This window comes from Hesperophylax consimilis, chromosome 3, assembly GCF_061612785.1.
Source record: "Hesperophylax consimilis isolate HC1 chromosome 3, BYU_Hcon_1.0, whole genome shotgun sequence".
Taxonomy (NCBI): Eukaryota; Metazoa; Arthropoda; class Insecta; order Trichoptera; family Limnephilidae; genus Hesperophylax; species Hesperophylax consimilis.
The window spans coordinates 13,329,741-13,350,860 of NC_142838.1; the positions used below are offsets into that span (position 1 = coordinate 13,329,741).

Genomic DNA, 21,120 nt, shown 5'->3' on the forward strand with positions numbered 1-21,120 from the left:
TGCAAAAAGTTATTGTTTTATGTCATTAAATTTAATCAATGGTTTGTTTTTTTTTTTTAATATGTATAAAAAACGGAAGTAAAAAAAATACCTGATTTTATTTTTCAAACGACCTCTCCGAGTCACTTTACAAAGAAAATGGATGGGTTCCTACCAGAAGAAAAACAATCGCGAGAAAAATATTATTAGAAAGTTTTTCACAAGGCAACACTCGACAAGTTAAAATAATCCGACACAATAACATGGCCGCATGTTGTTCTTAAATTTTCTTTACTGTTTGCCAAATGTATTTACCCCGAAGCGCGTCAATTGCGTCTTATTTAATTTCTCCGATCTATTAAACGAATTTTCCCTCAAAGAGTCTCTCCCATATCTCGAGGTAAAGTGAATTTGAAGACAAGGCGCAAATGTCAATGGCTGCCGGGTGTCTTGACAAATACCTATTGTTACTAAAATGACAGTACTTGAATTGACACATCGAAATTTGATAGAATAGCCATTAGATATTTATTTTTTTGCAGAATCAACCATTAATCAATGATGCATCATCTTAATCTACACCACCAGGCCGTGGCTGGACACCCTGGCCAGCACCTAAACCACCACAGTATGCCTGGTCATCATCAGATGGGTCCCCATCAGATGCACAGAGATCAAAATAGGTAACTATGCTTATTATTCAACTATTCTTCACACTTTTTTCGGTATCTGAAGTATTGTTGTCACTTTTATAAATACGTAAATATACAAACTTTTGCATTTCAATGTCAATGTCAGCCGTAGTGTCAATACTTTCTTCCATCATTTCCATTGTCAATTTGAATAATATTGGCTGTTCTTGATCTGATGTCAACATTAATAGATTCATTTGATCTCTTGGCATTTCACTGTTTCAAAATACGCATATAACACTGGTCGACATTTATTTTTTTAAGTGCTGTCCCTTAAGCTTAGCTAATTTTTTTATGTGTATTTAGTATCCATAAACACGAAATGAAACAATTTTTTTTTTTTAATAGGTCAGGTTTTTTTATTATTCAACAAAGTTTTTTTACATAATTCTTCCATAGTATGACGGGTACTTACTTAACAAAATTTCAAAACTAATTCAATTTAATTTTTTTTGCTCCTGATTTGCGCTTGTGAGTATTTTGAAAGTCTCTCTGCAGGGTCCAGCAATAGTCTGCTATCATAGATGGACTCCACTTTCCTTGGTATCACTTTTCCATATCCGCAATGTCCTGGTAAAATCGTTCGCCGTGCTCGTCACTGACATCTCCCATATTTTCGGGGAAAAAATTCAAATGAGAGTGAAGGGAGTGTATTTTTAGTGACATGTTACATCCCATATTTTTATAGACTATGAGCATTTCAGACACAATGCTGATATAGTCTTCACTTTTATGACTTCCAAGAAAGTTCTCGACAACATTCTTGAAGGCTGACCAAGCGGCTAGCTCGACTAGTCTCAACACTGTTATAAAATTCGGATCAGTCAAGACCTCCCTTATTTGTGGTCCCACAAATATTCCTTCTCTAATTTTTGCGTCGCTGACCTTAGGAAACTTTTGCTTTAAGTAAATCATGCCATTTCCATCCTTAGAGAAGCCTTTTGAAATATTTCATCAATCCCAATTTAACGTGTAAGGGTGTAAGTAAGATATCTTTAGATTTTAGTAAGGGAGCATGTTGAAAATTCTTCGTGCCAGGTTTAAGGTGCTTTCTAGTAGACCAGTCCTTCTTGGCATAATGGTTTTTCCTGTCTCTGCTGTCCCACTTGCACAGAAAACAACAATACTTTGTGTATCCCGCTTGCAGTCCTAGTAGGAGCCCTATTATTTTTAGATCACCACATATTTTCCATTTGTATTTTACGAATTTATTTTTTGTTAACAGCAGCTTCATGTTGTCATAGTTCTCTTTCATGTTTGCAGCATGACCAAATGGAATGGATGGTCAAAAATCAAAAAATCAATGATAACTCACGAATAAAAATGAATTAATACACATTTTAGTAAAACTTAAAACCCATAAAAACCTGACGTGATAGAAAGAAACTAATCACATATCTGAAATCAGCGTGAAATTTCCTGTCAGATTTGGCTACTTTCGTTAAAGGGACAAAAAATGTGTTGACCAGTGTAATTTGAGACTTTTCCAGCTTTATATTATAGAATACTTATTGATATTCAAATAAGAGTAATAAGCCCTTACACATGATCCGACATACAGAACCCAACATGTGAACCGCCAATCAAATTATTATTATTCCGACGGCCCGATGAAGGGAATAATAATAATTCAATTGGCGGTTTTGGTAAATATTCAGAAAACAGGGACACGCTTAATACGCAAATTTTATTTTTAAAACACTTTGTATCGGTTAGATAATAATGAGAAGTAAGTATTTTAGTTTCCAGAAACGGAAAATTATGCATTATAATAGCTATTTTGTTAAAATTAAAATCGATTGTTCACTTGGGGCCATAGTTATTGAATGCAAAAGTTTTAAGGTTGGTATTTTTTCATCTCTTATTTAACACAGAATATGATCCTAAAATAGGTTCTTAGTTTGAATTTAATTAAGAAATAAACAAAAAAATTGTTTTAAAAACTTCTGCGTCTTCGGTGCGATAAGCGTGAGGATTTATTACCCGTTAAACGGGTTCAAATAGTTGCCTCTTAATAAAATATTCTTCCACACAAAAGATAAGAATTTAAAGAGGATATAAAATTATCAGACAGCGATGCTTTTTCTGCCATTCAAGAAGGACCTGCGTAAAAGGTAGAACTTCCTTTCCCGCCAGAAGTGTGTTAATATTATCATGTCAAAACATGGCTTGAAGAAAACACGTCAAATTATCAGTTTTTTTTAACGATAGAAATAACTACTAAAATGCATTATTTTCATTTCTGGAAACTGAAATACTTACTTCTCATTATTATCTAATTGATACAAACTGTTTTTAAAATAAAATGTGTGTATTAAGCGTGTATAACTATTTACCACTGTTTTGCAGAAACCCGACATGTTGGGTTTTGGGTTCTGCAAGCCGGATCTGTGTAGGGCCTATAAGTATTCTCTCTTCAATAATTTAGATCTTGTCCTTTTCATGGCCAACTTACTCCTAGATAATTTGTAAAACTTCACATTTAGATAGTTATTTCGAGAATATATGAATGCTATTTTCCAGAAAAATATATTTCATGATGCGGATATATACGAAACCTGTCATGTTCTGTGTTTTATCCACCCTTTTTACAGATGGACCTTGTATTTATAAGTGTTGCATTGATGATTGATGTGCAACTAGATGCTTTGCATGATATAATGCTAATTCTGTGGAATGAATGAATGCATCAACCAAAAATAGACTGGTCAAATTTTCGTAAATTTAGATTCCAGGGTAAACAAATCAGTAAATGGACACATCAGCTTTGTGGCTGCTACTAATAAATAATTTTAAATGTTTGCAGTGAAATGATCTCTCCTGTTCCCAAATTTAATAGCTTACATATTATAAGAAAGTGACGGAAGAAGTCGGGGATGCCCGATAAAGACATTGTGCAATCAAGTGAATCAAATAGTCAGATCATGTAAAGAGTGGTGGTTAATTAGTTCCATAGAATAAAGAATAACATAAGAATAGTCAGATCATGTAAAGAGTGGTGGTTAATTAGTTCCATAGAATAAAGAATAACATAAGAAGTGTCTTACGGGTGGTGTGTTTTGCGATTCAAAATTTTACTAATGGAGACACAAATTTCCAATACAAAACTGTGTTATGAAATTCAAATGGGATGGAGATCTACAATCTCAGGCGAGTGTCAATGAGATAGATCGCTGAGCTATTGGGCTAAATGAAAAATTTGTTTACATTTAAAGTTGTAAGGAATCACTTCTAGTTTTATTCTATGGTTAGTTACTGTAATGTTGTTTTAATTACAAGTACCATTTATATTTCTTGGAATATGTATCGTGTGATTCTTCAATAAGTTAGACTTTGATGATCTGTGATCACTTGTTAGTTTATTACAATAATATCGTTGCAAGGACAACATCCTATACTTTAGGGTCTCGAAGTGATTCAGCTCATCCCTCAAACAAAGCCTTGTGTCTCCGGTGGTCACCCAGTTACTATAACAGAACCTAACCTGTTTTGATTTGGTTTTTAGATTGGGTTATTATTATATAAACTAGCAAAGAAATTACTCCAGATAACAAGAAAATACCAAATTATTATCATGAAAGTTTTATGTTTACTTATTTAGTGAAGCTATTTGTTATTCATATATTTTTTTAGTTTATTTCCATTGATTTAGTCTGAGAAACAGTGTTATCATTCTAAATAATAAAAATAAAGGCCATAAACTAAATAATATGATTAAAGTGTCAAGTGTTGTTTGCATAAATTGACCTAGCTCGATTGTGAAGATCATATGGTCACTCCTTATATGGCCCCCCCTATTCATTTGGTCATTTGATCCCGGGAAAGGGGTTGTCAGTCCAGTGCTATATCAGGTTATACATTATTGTCCATGTAGTAATCTTTTATTTGGGGGCTATTGTGCCGTGTGTCTTAGAGAAGTATTTGATTGTGTTAATGCAATTTGCATATTGGTGAACTGTTTACTTAAGGGTGGAGCGCCTGTAGTGTGAGGGGAAGGGAATCCCATTCTTTGCAACCCGCAGACTAGACATAATTTATCATTTTGACCAGTACAATTTAGTGCACCTTTGAAGTGAATCCAAACTTGCTAAAACGTACCTCTTTAGAAACCTTAACGCTTGATCAACAGATCAAATTTGACTCTTTTAATTATTAATAAAACAAAGAATAATCTGTGAAAATTGAAATTTTTCTACTGTGTGCAACAAAATGTCTTCGATAGTTTTCAGGATAATAGTAGCACGGAAAAACTTTACGTCATTTGGCTATTATGGAGTTTAAAAAGTATGTTTTTTTTTCTAATATGGCTTATAACTCTAATTTTTGGTTCATGACGTTGCAAGTGGTTCCACGACAAAACAGAACCTATAAGAAAAGTGAGGAAAAAAAAACATAACCTATGTTTTTTTTTATCGTGTTCAGTTTTGTTGCAAGCACACTAATTAATTATTATGAATTTCTTCACTCTTAATCGGGGGCTTGGGATCACAGGGGCCTAACTACAAAAACTTGTGTTTGTAATCATATTTACAGTGCCACGAAGTTCTATCTCGTACATACATCTGTTTAAGATATTCAGTTGTGCATATGAGCATGCTAATCTTTATTTGCATTTATTTTAAAACTATGTTTTGGTAGTTAGGCCCCCGTGATCCCAAACGCCCGTAATTTAGATGTCACTATACTATATTTATTGCGTGTCAAAAGAATCGACCGGCAAGTCAATGTATAAATGTATTTTGGAAGAACAATAAATGGGGGAACTCTAAACTGACAAGCATGTGCTTAAATATTACTTTGTTTACGGCATTAAATTTCATGTTTATTGTACAATACAAAATGTGTCTTTATTTGCGCAAACATTGCGATTTTATTAATCACCCAAATGCCGGTGAAATCTATACAAAACTACGCAAAGAAATAAATCCTTTATCAACATTGAATATCGTTGATGCACCTGCTATATAATATATTGCATCCCATGTGTATTTTAGTACATTTTGAGATGGCCAAAAAAAAACAGATTTCTTCCAAACTTTTTTAAAATCCATTGATTTTTGCACATGTTGTTTGAAATATAAATGTGTTTGTTGCATGGGATTTATTTACGAAATAGCACAAAAAATCTACATTAGATATATTGGAGCATAATATGAAGGAAGAAAATCTGAATCAAACATTAGAAATTACCTACTCATTTTGGCACAAAAAGTCACATATCGGGTGCGGTCCCTCCATACATGATTTGGATGCGGCGCATCTCTCGTGCTGTAGAGTAAAAAAACAAAAATAATTATTATTTATTCTGAATAAAAAGCTTCGGAATTATTTTTCTAGCCATTAACAGCACAGCTGAGCACTGTTGCAATTCCCGTCCTCAGAGACTTAACCTAACACACACACAACAAAACAACCATGACGAACGCACAGAGTCGAAATACATAGGTACACTTACAATCTCAATGATAGAATGCACAGATGCCAGCAACAGTATGGAGTAGATTCTATGTTCATTCCGCATCCACAAAGGCCAAAAATATTAGAATTTTACACACGCATTCAGTCCAAACATCCAAAAACCGACTTTAATGTATATGTGTATAATGAAGAGAATGACATACCTTTTTATTACGAAAAAAGTGGATTGGTACTAGAAATCCCAGTATATGTACTATTTTTGTCAGTAATTGCGTCTCGTTCGCTAGCCTATAAATTTGTGTATTTGATAGTAGGTAGTTAGGTAGATATACCTATACGTATTGTCTAGTATTCCTTCTACAAAAAGTTCCGGACCGCCACTGATATACAGGGTGTAAAGGGACGTACTTATTTTAACCAGTGATTCTTGACATTATTTGGAGTAAAAAATGAAAATAAAATTTTGGGATCTGTTTTTGGGAAACATTTTTGATGTTTTTTTTTCAACATAAAACATGAAAAATCAGTAGATATTGGATAGTTAGGATCGGAGTGAGGGGTTGGTCGGTTACTAGGCTGAGTGCCCAGTGACGACATGCGGAAGAAATTATTTTTAACTCCAAATAATGTCAGGAATCACTTGTTAAAGTAAGTCAAGTATGTCCCTTAACTCCTTATATAAACATGACGTGTGTGAATGTACGTTGAGATTGTTGATAAATAATATGGTAATATAGTAAGTCTAGTAGAATTAATATGAACCTTCTTGTTTGTGGTTTCAGGATGGTGGGAGGCCCCAGCGGGCAAGTGAGGATGGCGCACCTGGGCCCCCCTCAACGGCCCCCGGGTCCGATGCTGCAGCCGCCTGGCATGCCTCAGCACACGCACCGGCCCCCGCCGCCCCCCCGCCACCTCCAGCACCCACAGCACCATATGCCACACCCAGGTGAGCCACAGATACCCACAGTACAGATTGTATTATCGTCCTCCAATAGCAGATCTGCTGTGTATCTAAATGTATCTATACATTTTTCGAATTGTACGGAATACACGCTCGAGTCAGTCAGGTGCCACAGTGCATTCTGTACAACAACTGCGTTAAGATTTTCACCTGCATATAAAGGCCACAGGCTAACGTAGCCATACGCTATGTACTAGAAGTGAGTCGTTCGCGAACGAGTCGGCTCAGTGAACCGGATCTTTTTGCGGATCCGTAAGATCCGGTTCCCAAATTAGCCGCTCACTCGTTCGCGGATCAGTAGTGACTCACTCGTTCGTGTGAGTCGGTTCACTCGTTCGCGAATGGTGAGCCGGTTCACTTGTTCGCGAACGATGAGCCGGTTCACTTGTTCGCGAACGATGAGCCGGTTCACTCGTTCGCGAATGGTGAGCCGGTTCAATTGTTGGCGAATGATGAGCCGGTTCACAAAACAAAAATTTTGTGGGGAATTATGTTTCATAGAAATTTCGTAGCCACCCCCCCCCCCCCCACGGATTTCAAATATCTTGTGGGGAGTATGAATTTTGTGGGGAATTATGTTTCATAGAAATTCCGTAGCCACCCCCCCCCCCCCACGGATTTCAAATATCTTGTGGGGAGTATGAATTTTGTGGGGAATTATGTTTCATAGAAATTCCGTAGCCACCCCCCCCCCCCACGGATTTCAAATATCTTGCGGGAGTACGTAGTTTGAAAACTTTTGTGGGGAATTATGTTTTTCAGAAAATCTCTAACAACCCCCCCCCCCATGGATTTCAAATATTTCGTTAGGAGTATGTATCTTGAATTTTTTTGTGGGGAATTGTGTTTTATAGAAATTCTGTAACAACCCCCCCCCCCATGGATTTCGAATAATGAAAGGAGGAATCACGCTCACGCAGAATATTTGTGGGGAATATGTGGGCAGAATTACTGCAACTGAAAAACGGCGACATTGACCCGCTCAATTGAGCCGGTTCACTGAAGCGGATCTTTCAAGTGAACGGGAACTAGTGAACCGGCTCCCTCAACTGAACCGCTTCGCCCATCTCTACTATGTACACACATAAATTCATGCTCAACGGTTTGGCTCGATCAAACATGTTGACTATACTCGTCATTGCGTCCACACGCTCAAGCGGCTCAACACAAGACACCATGGATATATCACCAAGACGCTCAGTTAAATCGTAAAATTTTTTCCAACATTGAACAAGAATTACGGTCCTTTAATATGGCAACAATATTACAAATTGTAAAAAAATTCGCAGACTGTCCACGGGGAAAGTTGGTATCTTTTGCGTTAGCCTCACTCTGCATTTTGTGTGGAGGCAAACACAATATCATTGCTCTACTTTGAATGGACTCAATGTCAAATTCGGTGTTCGATTTGAAATCGACTGCGCTACTACGCGATTGGTTAATGCAAATGATACAGACTCACCCCAGGAGGAACAATCATCCAAAGCAACCTTTAAAGGTCAACTGAACTTGGATTGCTTGTAACGAGATAATTACGAAGATTTACAAGATTTCAGTTAGCTCAAAATTCTTTAAAAAAACGTTAATTATTTTTACGTGACATGTTCCTGAATTATTTGCAGGTTTAATGGTGATGCCTCCAAACAATGTGGAAATCAAGCCGTCCCCCCCGACATCCATGGTACCTAGCCAGATTCTGTCCCACCCTCCTCCGCAGCACCAGTCTTCGCAGCACCAGTCTTCGCAGCACCAGTCTTCGCAGCACCAGTCTTCGCAGCATCAGTCCTCGCAGCACCAGTCCTCGCAGCATCAGTCCCAGCCGCACCAGCAGCAGCACCACTCCTCACCACCCGTGCACCAGCCGCACCAGCAGAAGCCACAACTACAGCTGGAGCAGCACCTTGCACAGGAGAGCCAGATGGATCAGCTGGAGCCGGTGCAGGCCACGGTGGGACAGATCCTGCCTGATATTTCCAGCAGTGTGGCCAACAGTAAAGAGAAGACGTCCATGTGCCTGGTCAATGAGTTGGCCCGGTTCAACAAGGCAAGTGATGCTGCATGCTCTTTTAATACCCTCTTAGATAGATTGGAGGGTATGTGTTGAAAACCATGTATTACGTACGTGGAGAAGTGAGAGGGATGTTTTGGATATATAGAGCCAATGAACAGAGACGAGATTTTCAGGAGAATATATTTGTTCCTTCTGTGATTTGAAGAATCAGGCCCCTGGAAGACATGGTAAAATCGATTGAATTTTTAGTCGGATCATGTCAAGAATCGGTGAATCAGTGGAAAGAGAAGAAACAGAGTAAACTTTTGTCTGTTCACGTCAAAATTCATTTTTGTTCAACAGCCTTCCAAAAATTTTGAATTTTAAAAGGAACGTCAAGGTCATCATTTCTTTGAAAACACCTTTTGATTATTGTTTTTCATGTATAGTTTTTTCAGGTTTATGTAAAAGTTTAAAACCAGTTTTATTTATGTATTCATTTAAACGAAGTTAAGTTGTCAGTAAGTTTGCAGTAAGTTTGCAGTAAGTTGTCTACCAAATGCTTTTTTTAGTTTTTTTTTTTAGATACAACAAACTCTTCTGGGCAAACTTCTAACAATGTAAACGTGGAATATATAATATTATCTGGTAAACAGAAAACAAATAATTAATCATAAAAGCAAATTACAGTTTTTGTTCCCATATTTGAGCAAAACTCATCAAGGTAATTTTCATGCAGTTCTGCATATCGTCCCTTAGCTAACAACACCGCATAAGTCATTTTTACCAACTTTACAGGAGACGAAAAAAACTGTTTATTTAAAAAAATCGGTGGATTTTTTCTGTTATTACTTAATAAATACCCTAGTTAGAGGTTAAGAAATAATTATTTATACTTACTTTGACAATTTACTTTATTTTAACTTTTATTTTATGACTTGAGCTGTGTTGACTGATATTTTATTAGATTTAGGCGGTGTTGCTTGCGGAAATGTTATGGAATAAGGTATTAAAGATGATTTACAAAGAAAAGTTATTACCAAGAAATATTTCAAAAATAATTAACAATCGTTATAAATAGGTATTTATAACCTAAATCTTAAGAATAACATTGTTGAGATCAATTGCTTAAAGTTATTTGTTGACACACGAACCTTTAGAGCGTACTTAAGTGTAATTATTATTATTTATTTTTTATTTTACCATGAAAATATTTAAAACTTAGTCTTTAATAAACTCCAACTAAACAAGATATAATAGTAATAAAATTATAAAAATAAAAAAAATATACTCGAAATCTCCAGTCTAATAGTTAGTTGCAGTCTTTAGCGATTGCTGTGCGGAAGGTCATCATAAAAAGAGTGGCACCTAGATGGTAATACACTTTTTAGGTCTTGCAAATCTTTATACTTTCGATTTGTAATTGGTATTCTAGCTGCATACAATTTCTGCAGGTGATTTATTTGTTTAATGCTGTTAATTGGCGTGGGACGATGTGGTAACGGCTGAAGCTCGTCATCAAAACCAATTTTATACCAAATTGTGCTATTTGGTCTGTATTCTAGCATACGTAAATCTGTGACGGCTGGGTCACCTGCTTTTTTACAAGGCCGTATAGATTTATAAATTAATTCTTTCGAAAAGACGGTAAAAAAGGTATAGTCCAAATAACGAGCTTCGTAAGGCATAGGATCACTCCTAGCGGTTTTAGTAATAGCCATGTATTGTTGTGGAAGGTAAATTTCTTTACCTTTTAATTTACACTCTATTGCAATGTGTACGGAATCACATTCCATGTGGGTATGGCCTTTTACCAGGTACTTTTGAGTAATTACAATATTTTTTTCAATCGCTAAACGTAATAAAGCATTGCGGTAACATAGCGATTTTGAGCACAATAGCCATCGGAATATAAAATCACAGGCAATAATTTCTGGCTCAAAACTTTCTCTAGATAGTCTACTAAGCATGAAGCAAAAACAAAGGCTTCAAGTGTGCTATTTGTCTCGTCGAACCAATAACACATTACTTCTTTAGTTGCTAAATTGTATAATGTAAAATTATGGATGCATAATTTAGTTTTATAATAAATTGCATTAGCTTGAAGATACGGAGCCAATTTTACCGATTCAACATTCTATGTGAATACATGACAAGCTCCGGACTGTGCAATATCTTTGTCAGTATCTTTCTCTCTCCTGGCTCGATCTTTCTTCAAAACATGTTGTGCGTATTCTTCATCCGTAATGTTTCCAGTTTTATGACTGCAACAATCGTTACATTGATCTTTCTTCGGGTAGAATAGGCTCAGATTGAGTTTCAAAAATAATTTGTCAAATAATTTACGTCCAAGGCATTCTCCACCCTCTAACTCACAATTCTCTTGATATGTGTGGTAGAGCTGTGTCATGTTCGAGAAAATTGGTTCTAAGTATTCTCGTGATGTTTTAGCACGACAGTAATGCGACGGCATCTTTGGAAGACCTGCTGAAAACTTTTCAACATATTTGTGGTCTTCAATTTTCTCTGGATTTCTGCGGTTACTGGTTGAAGTAGACAAATCTGGAGGCATGGCACAGTCTGTTTTTGTCAGCCAATATCTTATAAACGAATCTTTAATGCGCCAATCAAGAGTGGCCAAGAACATTTTTTTACAGACTTGGTGACGTACATTATCAATCGTGAAAACGTAAGTTCGACTATCAGTTCTTTTGGATGATTTCTGGATTTTTTGTAATTTTCTTTGGTACTTTATTAACATGAGAAATTATAAATGATCTTTGCTGCTCCCAGTTCATGTTCTTCCAGAAATTTTCAAATAAATATTGCCGCTTTTGTTCGTTATGTTGTCACATGATCTGAGTTTAGATTTCTTGCAAAACACCATCATCACCTGAACTCCATGAATCAATTTTTTCTCCATCCATAGTGTATTTCAATTATTGAGCTTCCTCAAAGAAATAAAATACATTTTGAAACACCGCCCAAGTTAAAAAAGCTGGTTAGTAAACACCGCTTAAGTAAATGAAGATATTCAATAATGATTTCTTTCTATATGAATATTATGTGATAATCAATAAACATTACTGTATTATATAGCTTACCTCTTAATCTTCTATTAAAACATCTCGCAAAGACCTTTCAGCGATAAAACTCACATCAAAATATAATAATCACGGAGCGCGAAGTACTCTTACGAGAAATGTATGACAGACTAACGACTTGTGCGGTGTTGAGAGGCTAACCGACTTGCGCGCTGTTACTACTTTTTGAATTAAGGCTTCTAATTGACTGAAATCTATATCATGTGACCAATGGTTAGACGCGCAATGAGCAGCTCTATCTATCGGCATTAAAATGTGAAAACCGCCAATTTTCGACTTGAGCGGTGTTGTAAGCTAAGGGACGATATTTTCAGCTGGTACTGGACTGTATTCTGAGGATTTTCTGCTCTACTTTTTAACAGGTTAAGCAAAAATGTGTGTCAGAACAGATTAGTGTGGTGTCCCATTCTGTCTTCCTGCAGTTGCAAAAAATGGCACGTAACTTATTTATCTAAAATTGGATTTTTCAAGGAAAGAAAATAAATCTATATAAAAAAAAAAATTGGAATTGAAACTTGGCACAAATAATAATACATGTGTACTGAATTCTACTCTTAATTTTTATATTTTTTCATAAACTGTTTTTCTAATACATATCTCGAAAAGTATTTTTTTGGAGATGACCACAGACATGAATATATAGACTAGAAATTAAAGGTGAGGGGTAAAATCAACTGTTGAAGAACGAAGGGGGTAAAGCTGACTGTGATTCGTCAATAAATCAAACTGACAGTATATAGGCATCTCGCATTATAATATCACCATTTAGTTCTTAAAAGTAAAATCTGCTTTTGAATGAATAGACATTTTTACATGGGAGCGCAAATTACTCGCCACGTTATGAACAAATTTGCGAAGTCCAAATTCGGCAAAAAAAAATTTCTTCTATTTTCAGAGTCGAATATTTTGTTTACGTATTTAGTTAAGACACTTTTATGAGTGTTCATAATTTACTTCCCAGTAACAACGAAGCGCACACTTGAGAATCGCTACATTCGACCAATGTTGGCTCGATGTGATAGTATATGTTTCTACAACTGATTCATATTATACGACGTGAATAAGCTTAAAATGATGCTTACATATGGAATGTAATATGACAATTGGGTTTATTCTCTTTTTCACATATATTTTTACAAGTTTTCATATCACAAGCCACTATTTTGCCGTGTTATTTCGTAAAATGCCTCGACCATAGCTCGACGCTAGTTCGAACAAGAATGATGACGTCACATTCTCAAGATTCACGGGAAGCCATACGCGAGCCCAGCCGGCTCCAATGGAACCGGTATGGGGAGTGGGGATAATACGCTTTTAATCACTTAGGGCAGGTCTACTAATATTCATATGTCTATGGAGATGACCAATTTTGATTTTGTCATTTGGTCATTGCTGAGGATCATGATCCTCGCTCCTATTTCTTCAGTTGTCAAGACTCTTTCATTCGTCGCAGTCCTGTTTTATCTTAACCGTCTCATTTCCCTCTAGATCCAGCACCAATACCGCCTGACTTCGGAACAGGGCCCCGCCCACCGCAAGCTGTTTGTGGTGTCGCTGCGGCTGGGGGGTGGCGAGGGCGGCGGGCCCGTTGAAGAGTACAGCGCCGAGGGCAGCCGGATCCGCGCTGCACAGCACGCCGTGGCCGCCGAGGCCCTGCGCCGCACCGCCTACCCCCGGCCCCCTCCCCGTGCACCGCGCGCTCAGCGCACACGCAGGGCAAATGGTAACCATTCACTTTATATACTTACATATCGTAGAGACTGACGTAGCGCCCTACACATAGCAGTATCCTCTCGGTTGATCAGTGGTTCCATAATATTGAAGAAAAGAATAAACATCAAACCTTAACTAACCTAACCTACTTTTTCTTTATTAAACTCTCACGTAGAAGATTTGTTTCCAACTTGACTTTAATTTTTTTAAATTGTTGATGTTATTATACAGGGTTTTCCAATAAGAGGTGTTATTTTGATATTCAATCGTAAAAGATCAATGGTTTCATTGCTTGTGTGGCACTTAGCGCCGTCTTGTTGAAAGTAAACGTTGTCCAGATCAATACCATCCAATTCCTGCCATAAAAAATCATTAATCATCTCTCGATAGCGCAATCCATAAACCATAACTGTTGCTCCAGCCTCATTTTCGAAAAAGTAAGGTCCAATGACTCCGCCGGACCATAAACCGCACCAAACAGTCACACGTTGAGGATAGAGAGGATTTTCAACAATGACTCTTGGATGTTCCGAGCCACAGATGCGACAATTTTGCTTGTTGACGAAGCCACCGAGATGGAAATGGGCCTCATCACTCAAGATGATTTGCATTTGATTCACTCAGGTGAATTTAAATAATTTCAATGCGTTGTTGAAGCGTGTATCGTTCCATTTTTATTAATGGTGTAGTTTCTACTTGTCAAATGTCAAAAAATGACAGCTTCAAAAGTAACATCTACCGAAATAGCGGGCTAAATGCAAAATAACACCTCTTATTGGAAAATCCTGTATTATGCCCTGATTTTCTTAGCCTAATTGCCTTCCATATACCATCTAGAACTACCCGATCCAAAATTATTTTTAATTATTATTACATGTTATGAGCAGGCAGCATTCATTCTGCTGATGTGCTCATATCTAATTTCACAATAAGTGTAACAGTAATTGAGTTAAATTTGTAAATGGCTTAATCCTTTCTTCTCTATGATTAAGCATCCAATCGAGCTTTAAATTGTTTTATATAAGTATCATTGATGACATGTTGTGGTAGTTTTTTTTTTCTGTGTTTACTCTATTTGCAAGGATTGAATGCAAAAGATGTTATGTTAAAAAAAAATTAACATTTTGGCTGGTGGTGAAGATTTCTTATTCTCGATCAAGTCATCCATTTCTCTTCTTTCCAATACCTATTCTTACCAATTTTAACATTGGTAATCTTTTATAATAATTGTAACAATAATATCACGGCTGAGTCTGATACTCCCTTGTTATCTAGATTGCATGCAGTTGGCAATATTTTTGCAGAAATAGTAGATGTGTTCCATTAAGTGACCACATTAGTTTTCGAACACCCTTTTTAGGGGCTTTTACATGGGAATAGTTTATAAAATTATATGCAATTATTTTACTACTAAACAGCTCTTTTTTCATACATAACTGAAGTGCCCCAGGAACAATCTTTTGTATTTATTAAGAGATAAATTGATAATGTCCACTGAAGAATCCACATTATCACCCTCCTTTGGTACCTATTCTGGCCAATGAGGAGTGCATATTATGGTAATTAGTCCCAGAATTTCTGCACTGACAAAAAAACCCGACTTCTAGTAATCTGGTATTGGTTGAAACTTATAAATAAAACATAAAAGTAACGTAAAAGGAAAGTACAAAAATGATAAAAACGTGTATAAGTTTTGGCAAAAGTGCCCACATCACTCTACTAAGTATTGGTTCTAATAATTATTGCATTAGCTAAATTTACTTCACGTCAAATAAATCGTATTTTGTCAGGTAAAAAAATTGTGTTATCTAGCGAAAGTATCATCTGAGATTGTGCAGTGCCTTGACAAAATAATTGACTTTGAAGATTTTAAAACTACGGTTAAAAATTGTGTTTTTGTCAGTCTTGTAAATCGTTGTCAATCTTGTCTAAATTATCTGCATTGCCTTACTTGAAAGTACAAACGATTTATCCTCAGATGTTTGTGGGTCGGCAGGTGCGGGCGCCATCATGCCTACGGTGGAGCTCAATGCCCTCACCATGAAGCTAGGCGAAACAGCCGTCTACACCCTGGAGGGCCCTCCGGGAGCCCTAGAGGCCCCACCGCCGCGGGGTGGGAGCTCCTACCCGGCGCCCTACCGGCCGTGCCCCCCTTCCTTACAATTGCAGGCATATAACCGCAACAGCCGATACTACAATCAGAACAACAGGTTCATGAATAATTACAAGTATCCAAGCAACACCTTCAAAGACGTAAGTTTCATTCATTTTTTGTTTAAATCTTATTTTCAATCTGCAAAAATGTTTTGACTTGACGTTTGTAATCGATATAATGTTAATCTACTCTGGATTAATTAGGATCTTTTTACCGACAGTGGATTAATCTTAATATATAAAAATTCGGCCTGCTTTGCTTTGTACTCGCAAAACTCAAAAAGGTGTGGACCGATATCGCTGAAAATTTCAATGTTTGTTCTTATTAGTGCCAAGAGTGTTTAGAGAGTGCTTTGAATGGTAGAAGAAGTCGGGGACGCCAGAGAAATACTTAACGCAATATCTCTGCCCCGGAATGTGATACGGAGTTGAATCAAAGTGGATTTAATTTAGATTTTCAACAGTAACTTGTAATTTGAGGCTTGTTTAAATATGAAATGAAGTTTTAACAAGAAAGTACATTTCAGCAAATAGTCTACCAAGGCAGTTATCGTGTGCGACTGAATGTGGGGGGGCGTGTGTACCGCGGAGAGGGTGGGTCGCCCCAGGCCGCGCGACATGACGCAGCCTCTCAGGCCCTGCGAGACCTGAGGCAGAATGAGGACACCGAAGCCTGCAGCGGGGACCCCTCCTCACACCACACAGGCAAGGCTTTTTCTGCTCCCTAGAAAAATCTATTAGAGAATTTTACTGTTGCAACAAAATTTAATAATCTATTAAAATGGATCTAAAAAGTATCATTGTTTTTCCTTTCAACCATCTTGGTGTTGTCATTTAAAACCATTTTACATTGCAGTGCCTTTTACTTTATTTTGACAAAATCCAAACACAATACTAGACTGCATTATCTTTAAAATTTAAATGTAAAATGGTTCCTACAACCCTTTTTGAGAAATGTTATGTATTTTCATGTTATTAATTTAGCTCTTCTCTAACAGATGGTGATACAGAAGACGACTTGTGTGACCTGAAGTCTCCCGTTTCCATGGTTCATGAGATAGCACTCAAATTTAACCTCCCTGTCAACTTTGACGTCAAAAGCGAAAAAGGGCCTCCACATATGAAGGTAGAAAAATGCATAATATGTGTATGTCCCGTACAACTTAAAGACAGTATCCTTTATCTGGATTTCCCTGTGTTAAAGATTACAATACATATTTGCATTAGGCACTAAACACACCCAAAGATTACAATACATATTTGCACTAGGCACTAAACATTCTTATTGTTTTCAGCTTTTTATAACGACGTGCACTGTGGCAGAACATCTAACGGAAGGCGAAGGTAACAGCAAGAAGACTTCAAAGAAGCGGGCCGCCGAGAAGATGCTGGAGGAGCTGAAGAAATTGCCCTCGGTCAAGAAGACAGTGACTCAGCCCGAAACTCGCAAACCCAAACGAAAACAACAGCAACCGAAAAAACGAACACGAAATTTGATTAAGGTGAGATAATCTGGAGTCACTAACAGTTCTGCATTTGATTCTATCTTTGTGGAAGGTTCAAACTTTGATACCAAACATGAAATTCAATACATTTTTAATACCACATTTTAAAATAAAATAAATAAATGAATATAAACACATTAAGTAAATACTACAGAAAAAATTAATACCTGTGCCTTTTAGGATCTTTTTACCTTAACCTAAGTAAAATAAAAAATAGCTAAAAATTAACACAAATTAATATGTTTTCACTATCTCCATCATATGTTTCAGTGAAACAGTTTTGACACTTGTACATTTCACCCTTTTTTGGTTCAAAAAGGGTGCAATTTATTTATTTTCTTTTTATAAAAAAAAAGAAATGAATTACTACATACGAAATAACCATTAATTACAATTACAACATTATATTTACATCATAACAATCACAAATACAATTAAAAACATTTCAACATTCTTATGTATGTGTGCATAAGTAAATACATAAATTATACTTACATGAGTGGTCACGCAGTGAGCAATTTGCCGTCGCGCTTGACTTGCGGGTAACAACCGTTTCTTGCCACGGTCGCCCACGTACTGACGGCCACTAGGATGCTTGTCCTTGACGAGTGCATAGTTTAGAAATAATAACATTTATTTGCAGAGGGCGGCAAAATGCTCTAGGGTTAATATTAAGGAAACTAGGGAAAAAAAATCCAAACATTACGCGAATGATATTTTTAATAAAATTCACGAGTCGCTCTTGCTCCTCAGCTGTTCCTATTTCATTGTGACCAAAAATTCCAGGAGAAAGCGGACACGTCGGCCTCCTCGGAAACGAATCCCGTGTCCCGCCTGCTGCAATGGGCGGTGAGCGGGGGGGGGCGCGAGCCTCAGTACACCATGGAGGAGTCGGGTCCCGGGGCAGGGGGCGGGGGCGGCGGCCGGGCAGCCAAGCGTGCGGGCTACACGGCCCTCTGCGAAGTGACGGCCCAACGCACCACGGGCACGGGGGCCAGCAAGAAACTGGCCAAGAGGGACGCAGCACAGAGTAAGAATGTTTTTTATTGTTCCGTGACAAAACAGAACATTGTAGAAAATTGGAGAAAAAAAATCTAACATAACCTATTGTCGTGTTTTATTTTTGGGGTATTACGCCGTGTTGCACTTCCTCCTTTAGCCAACGTTTTGCATGCAACACGGACACTGTAACACTGTCGATATGTTGGATAAAGGAGGAAGCGGCTAAATACTGCCCTTACGAGGATTGTACGCAACACGGACACTGTATTGCTTTCTGATATGTTGGCTAACGCGCAACACGGCATAATACCCCAAAAATATCAAGATAATTATTTTGGCCGTTAAATCTGAAATCAAAATATCTATCATAACCTAACCTATTATTATCTTAGGTATATTATCTTGAAGTGATATACGAAGTGCAGGGAATAGAGGCATATTGTTATTATACTTTTAGTTTCATGGTTCAAATCGGAGGAACGGTTTAACACATATCCATCTCTTTCCGCGAGCCATCTTTCCGTGGGCCATATCAATGCTGGAAAGGCTAAAGGGTGTAAGTGACACTGGTCAATTTTAAAAATGTGTTTGGGTTATTAGATTTAATTTATCATTACCAAACTCTTTTGAAAAAAATTAAAACCTAAAAATATCTTCATAATAAAGACTCGTTTTAACAACAAAAAAAAAAATTTCAGAGAAATTATATACATATTTAATTTTACCTTAGTTCAAAGGTTTCATATTTTTCTACATAAAAGCTAATGGTGATGCCATGTAATTTGTAATTAACAATGAATGATGGAAAACATTTTTGGTACATCTGTGATCCAATACTTTGTATTTTCCTATCTATTGATCTTTTACTAATTTTGATTGACAAATGATACAATGATTAAATTACGTTTTATTGCAATAAAATGGGGTGATTTGTCTGAGCCGTAAATCAAAACCCGCTACTAGATATCGACTATTAAAAATACAATGATGAATTTCCTTGGATTTTTGTCTATCCATCATTATTTGTGGTTCTGTAATATATCTCAATTTATTAACAATATTTTGCAATTCATCAGAGATGCTAGTGATCCTGGGAGTGCCCAACACTGTCCCCGTGAAGGCGGAGGGAAATCCGGGAGCAGGCTCGAGCTCCCCGCCCGCACAGGCCGAAGCCCGCGGCCGGCAGATAGCCCCAGGGATACTCATCGTGCAGGAGTCCCCGCCCACCGGTGGCTACCTAACACCCAACAAAAATGGTCAGTCTCGCAATCCTCTTCATACTCTCTTTGCTCTTATGCATGTTAATGATGACCGATGATAATGGATTCTCTATTCTACAAATCCACAAATAAATAAATACATACACAATTTTGTATTAGGATCATTTTGCATTATCAATAAGTAATTTACACAAGAATAATAATAATAATATTTGGATGATTTGTATAGCGCCGTTTTTGTGCAAAATCACCTCGAGGGCGCTATACAGTTGTTACAAAATGTATAGGCATCAGACCCTTAGTCCTTAAAAGCGGAGTTAGGCAAGGGAGTAATATATGTCTCCCACTCTATTTATTGTTTATATAAACGATATCCTGCAAGAGCTCAACAATTCACGAATTGGTTGCCATATCTGCGGGCAATGCTGTAATAATATTAACTACGCAGATGACATGGTGCTGCTGGCACCTTTGATTAAAGCGATGAGACGACTTGTACAAATATGCAAAGAGTACGCAAACTCACATAACTTGCTGTACGATTCCAAAAAGTCAGTCATCGTCGTTTTCAAACAACAAGGAGCCACCAAATGTTCCACCAATCCGTCTAGAAGGAAGTGAACTGAGAAAAATGAAACTGAAAACTGAAAATGAGCCTCACAGGTTAAAAATCTGTGACATAACCTTACAGAAGATTGTATAATAAAAACCAAAACCTGAAGGATTCTGACATATTTTTTGATACATATGGTACTGGTACTTTTGGTAGGAAATTGAAGTTTGTTTTCCTAAAAAAAAAAGAAAATTTGTACATACTTCATTCACTATATTCTAAGTACTTTTTTTAAACAAACTCGTGTCCAATATTAATTATGATTTATCAACCTTGCATAAAAAAATATTTGTACACTTTTATTTGACATTGAGCATTTTCTGTGTACAAAATAGTTTTCTTATATGCTTTTTCTCTATTTACATGTAAAAAATATTTGAAATTGTTATCTACCAAGTCAATCCGTGAGAAATAGTTAGGATGCAGGCAAATTCTCAAGTTATTGTTTTATAAAATTTTCTTTTAATTACTGTCTGGATCTGTTTTTTCTACTTAAATAAATAAATAAGAAGATATGGAACGAAAAAGGAGAACAATCCGTATAAGGACCGGAACCCTCTCAAGGCTAGTGTTAGAAAAGTGCTCTTTAAGAAATACTGCACTGTCCTATACACGTCGGAACTGTGGACACAATATCCAGTAGCGCAATGGGACAAGCTGAGGGTGTGCTACAACAACGCATGCAGCAACTTATGCAACTAGCAAGGTTCTCTAGTGCCTCCACGATGTTCACAGAAGGGAGGGTGCACTCATTCAGACTGGGATTGCG

At 36.9% G+C, this 21,120-nt stretch overlaps 1 protein-coding gene across 3 annotated transcripts in view; it reads left to right on the forward strand.

The window, feature by feature from the left end:
* The first annotated feature begins 211 nt into the window (after positions 1–211).
* LOC149424987 (double-stranded RNA-binding protein Staufen homolog 2-like) overlaps positions 212–21,120 on the forward strand; it is a 31,168-nt gene continuing 10,259 nt past the window's right edge. For 2 of the 3 annotated variants that reach the window (XM_089648397.1, XM_089648406.1), the window contains exons 1-11: positions 212–379; positions 522–662; positions 6,872–7,035; positions 8,673–9,094; positions 13,633–13,867; positions 15,836–16,110; positions 16,539–16,716; positions 17,010–17,137; positions 17,307–17,513; positions 18,303–18,546; positions 19,595–19,774. In XM_089648397.1, the coding sequence (XP_089504523.1) occupies positions 538–662; positions 6,872–7,035; positions 8,673–9,094; positions 13,633–13,867; positions 15,836–16,110; positions 16,539–16,716; positions 17,010–17,137; positions 17,307–17,513; positions 18,303–18,546; positions 19,595–19,774 (2,158 nt within the window). In that variant the 5' untranslated portion in view covers positions 212–379; positions 522–537. The remainder of the gene's footprint in view (positions 380–521; positions 663–6,871; positions 7,036–8,672; positions 9,095–13,632; positions 13,868–15,835; positions 16,111–16,538; positions 16,717–17,009; positions 17,138–17,306; positions 17,514–18,302; positions 18,547–19,594; positions 19,775–21,120) is intronic. The other variant, XM_089648415.1, reaches the window with a different exon arrangement.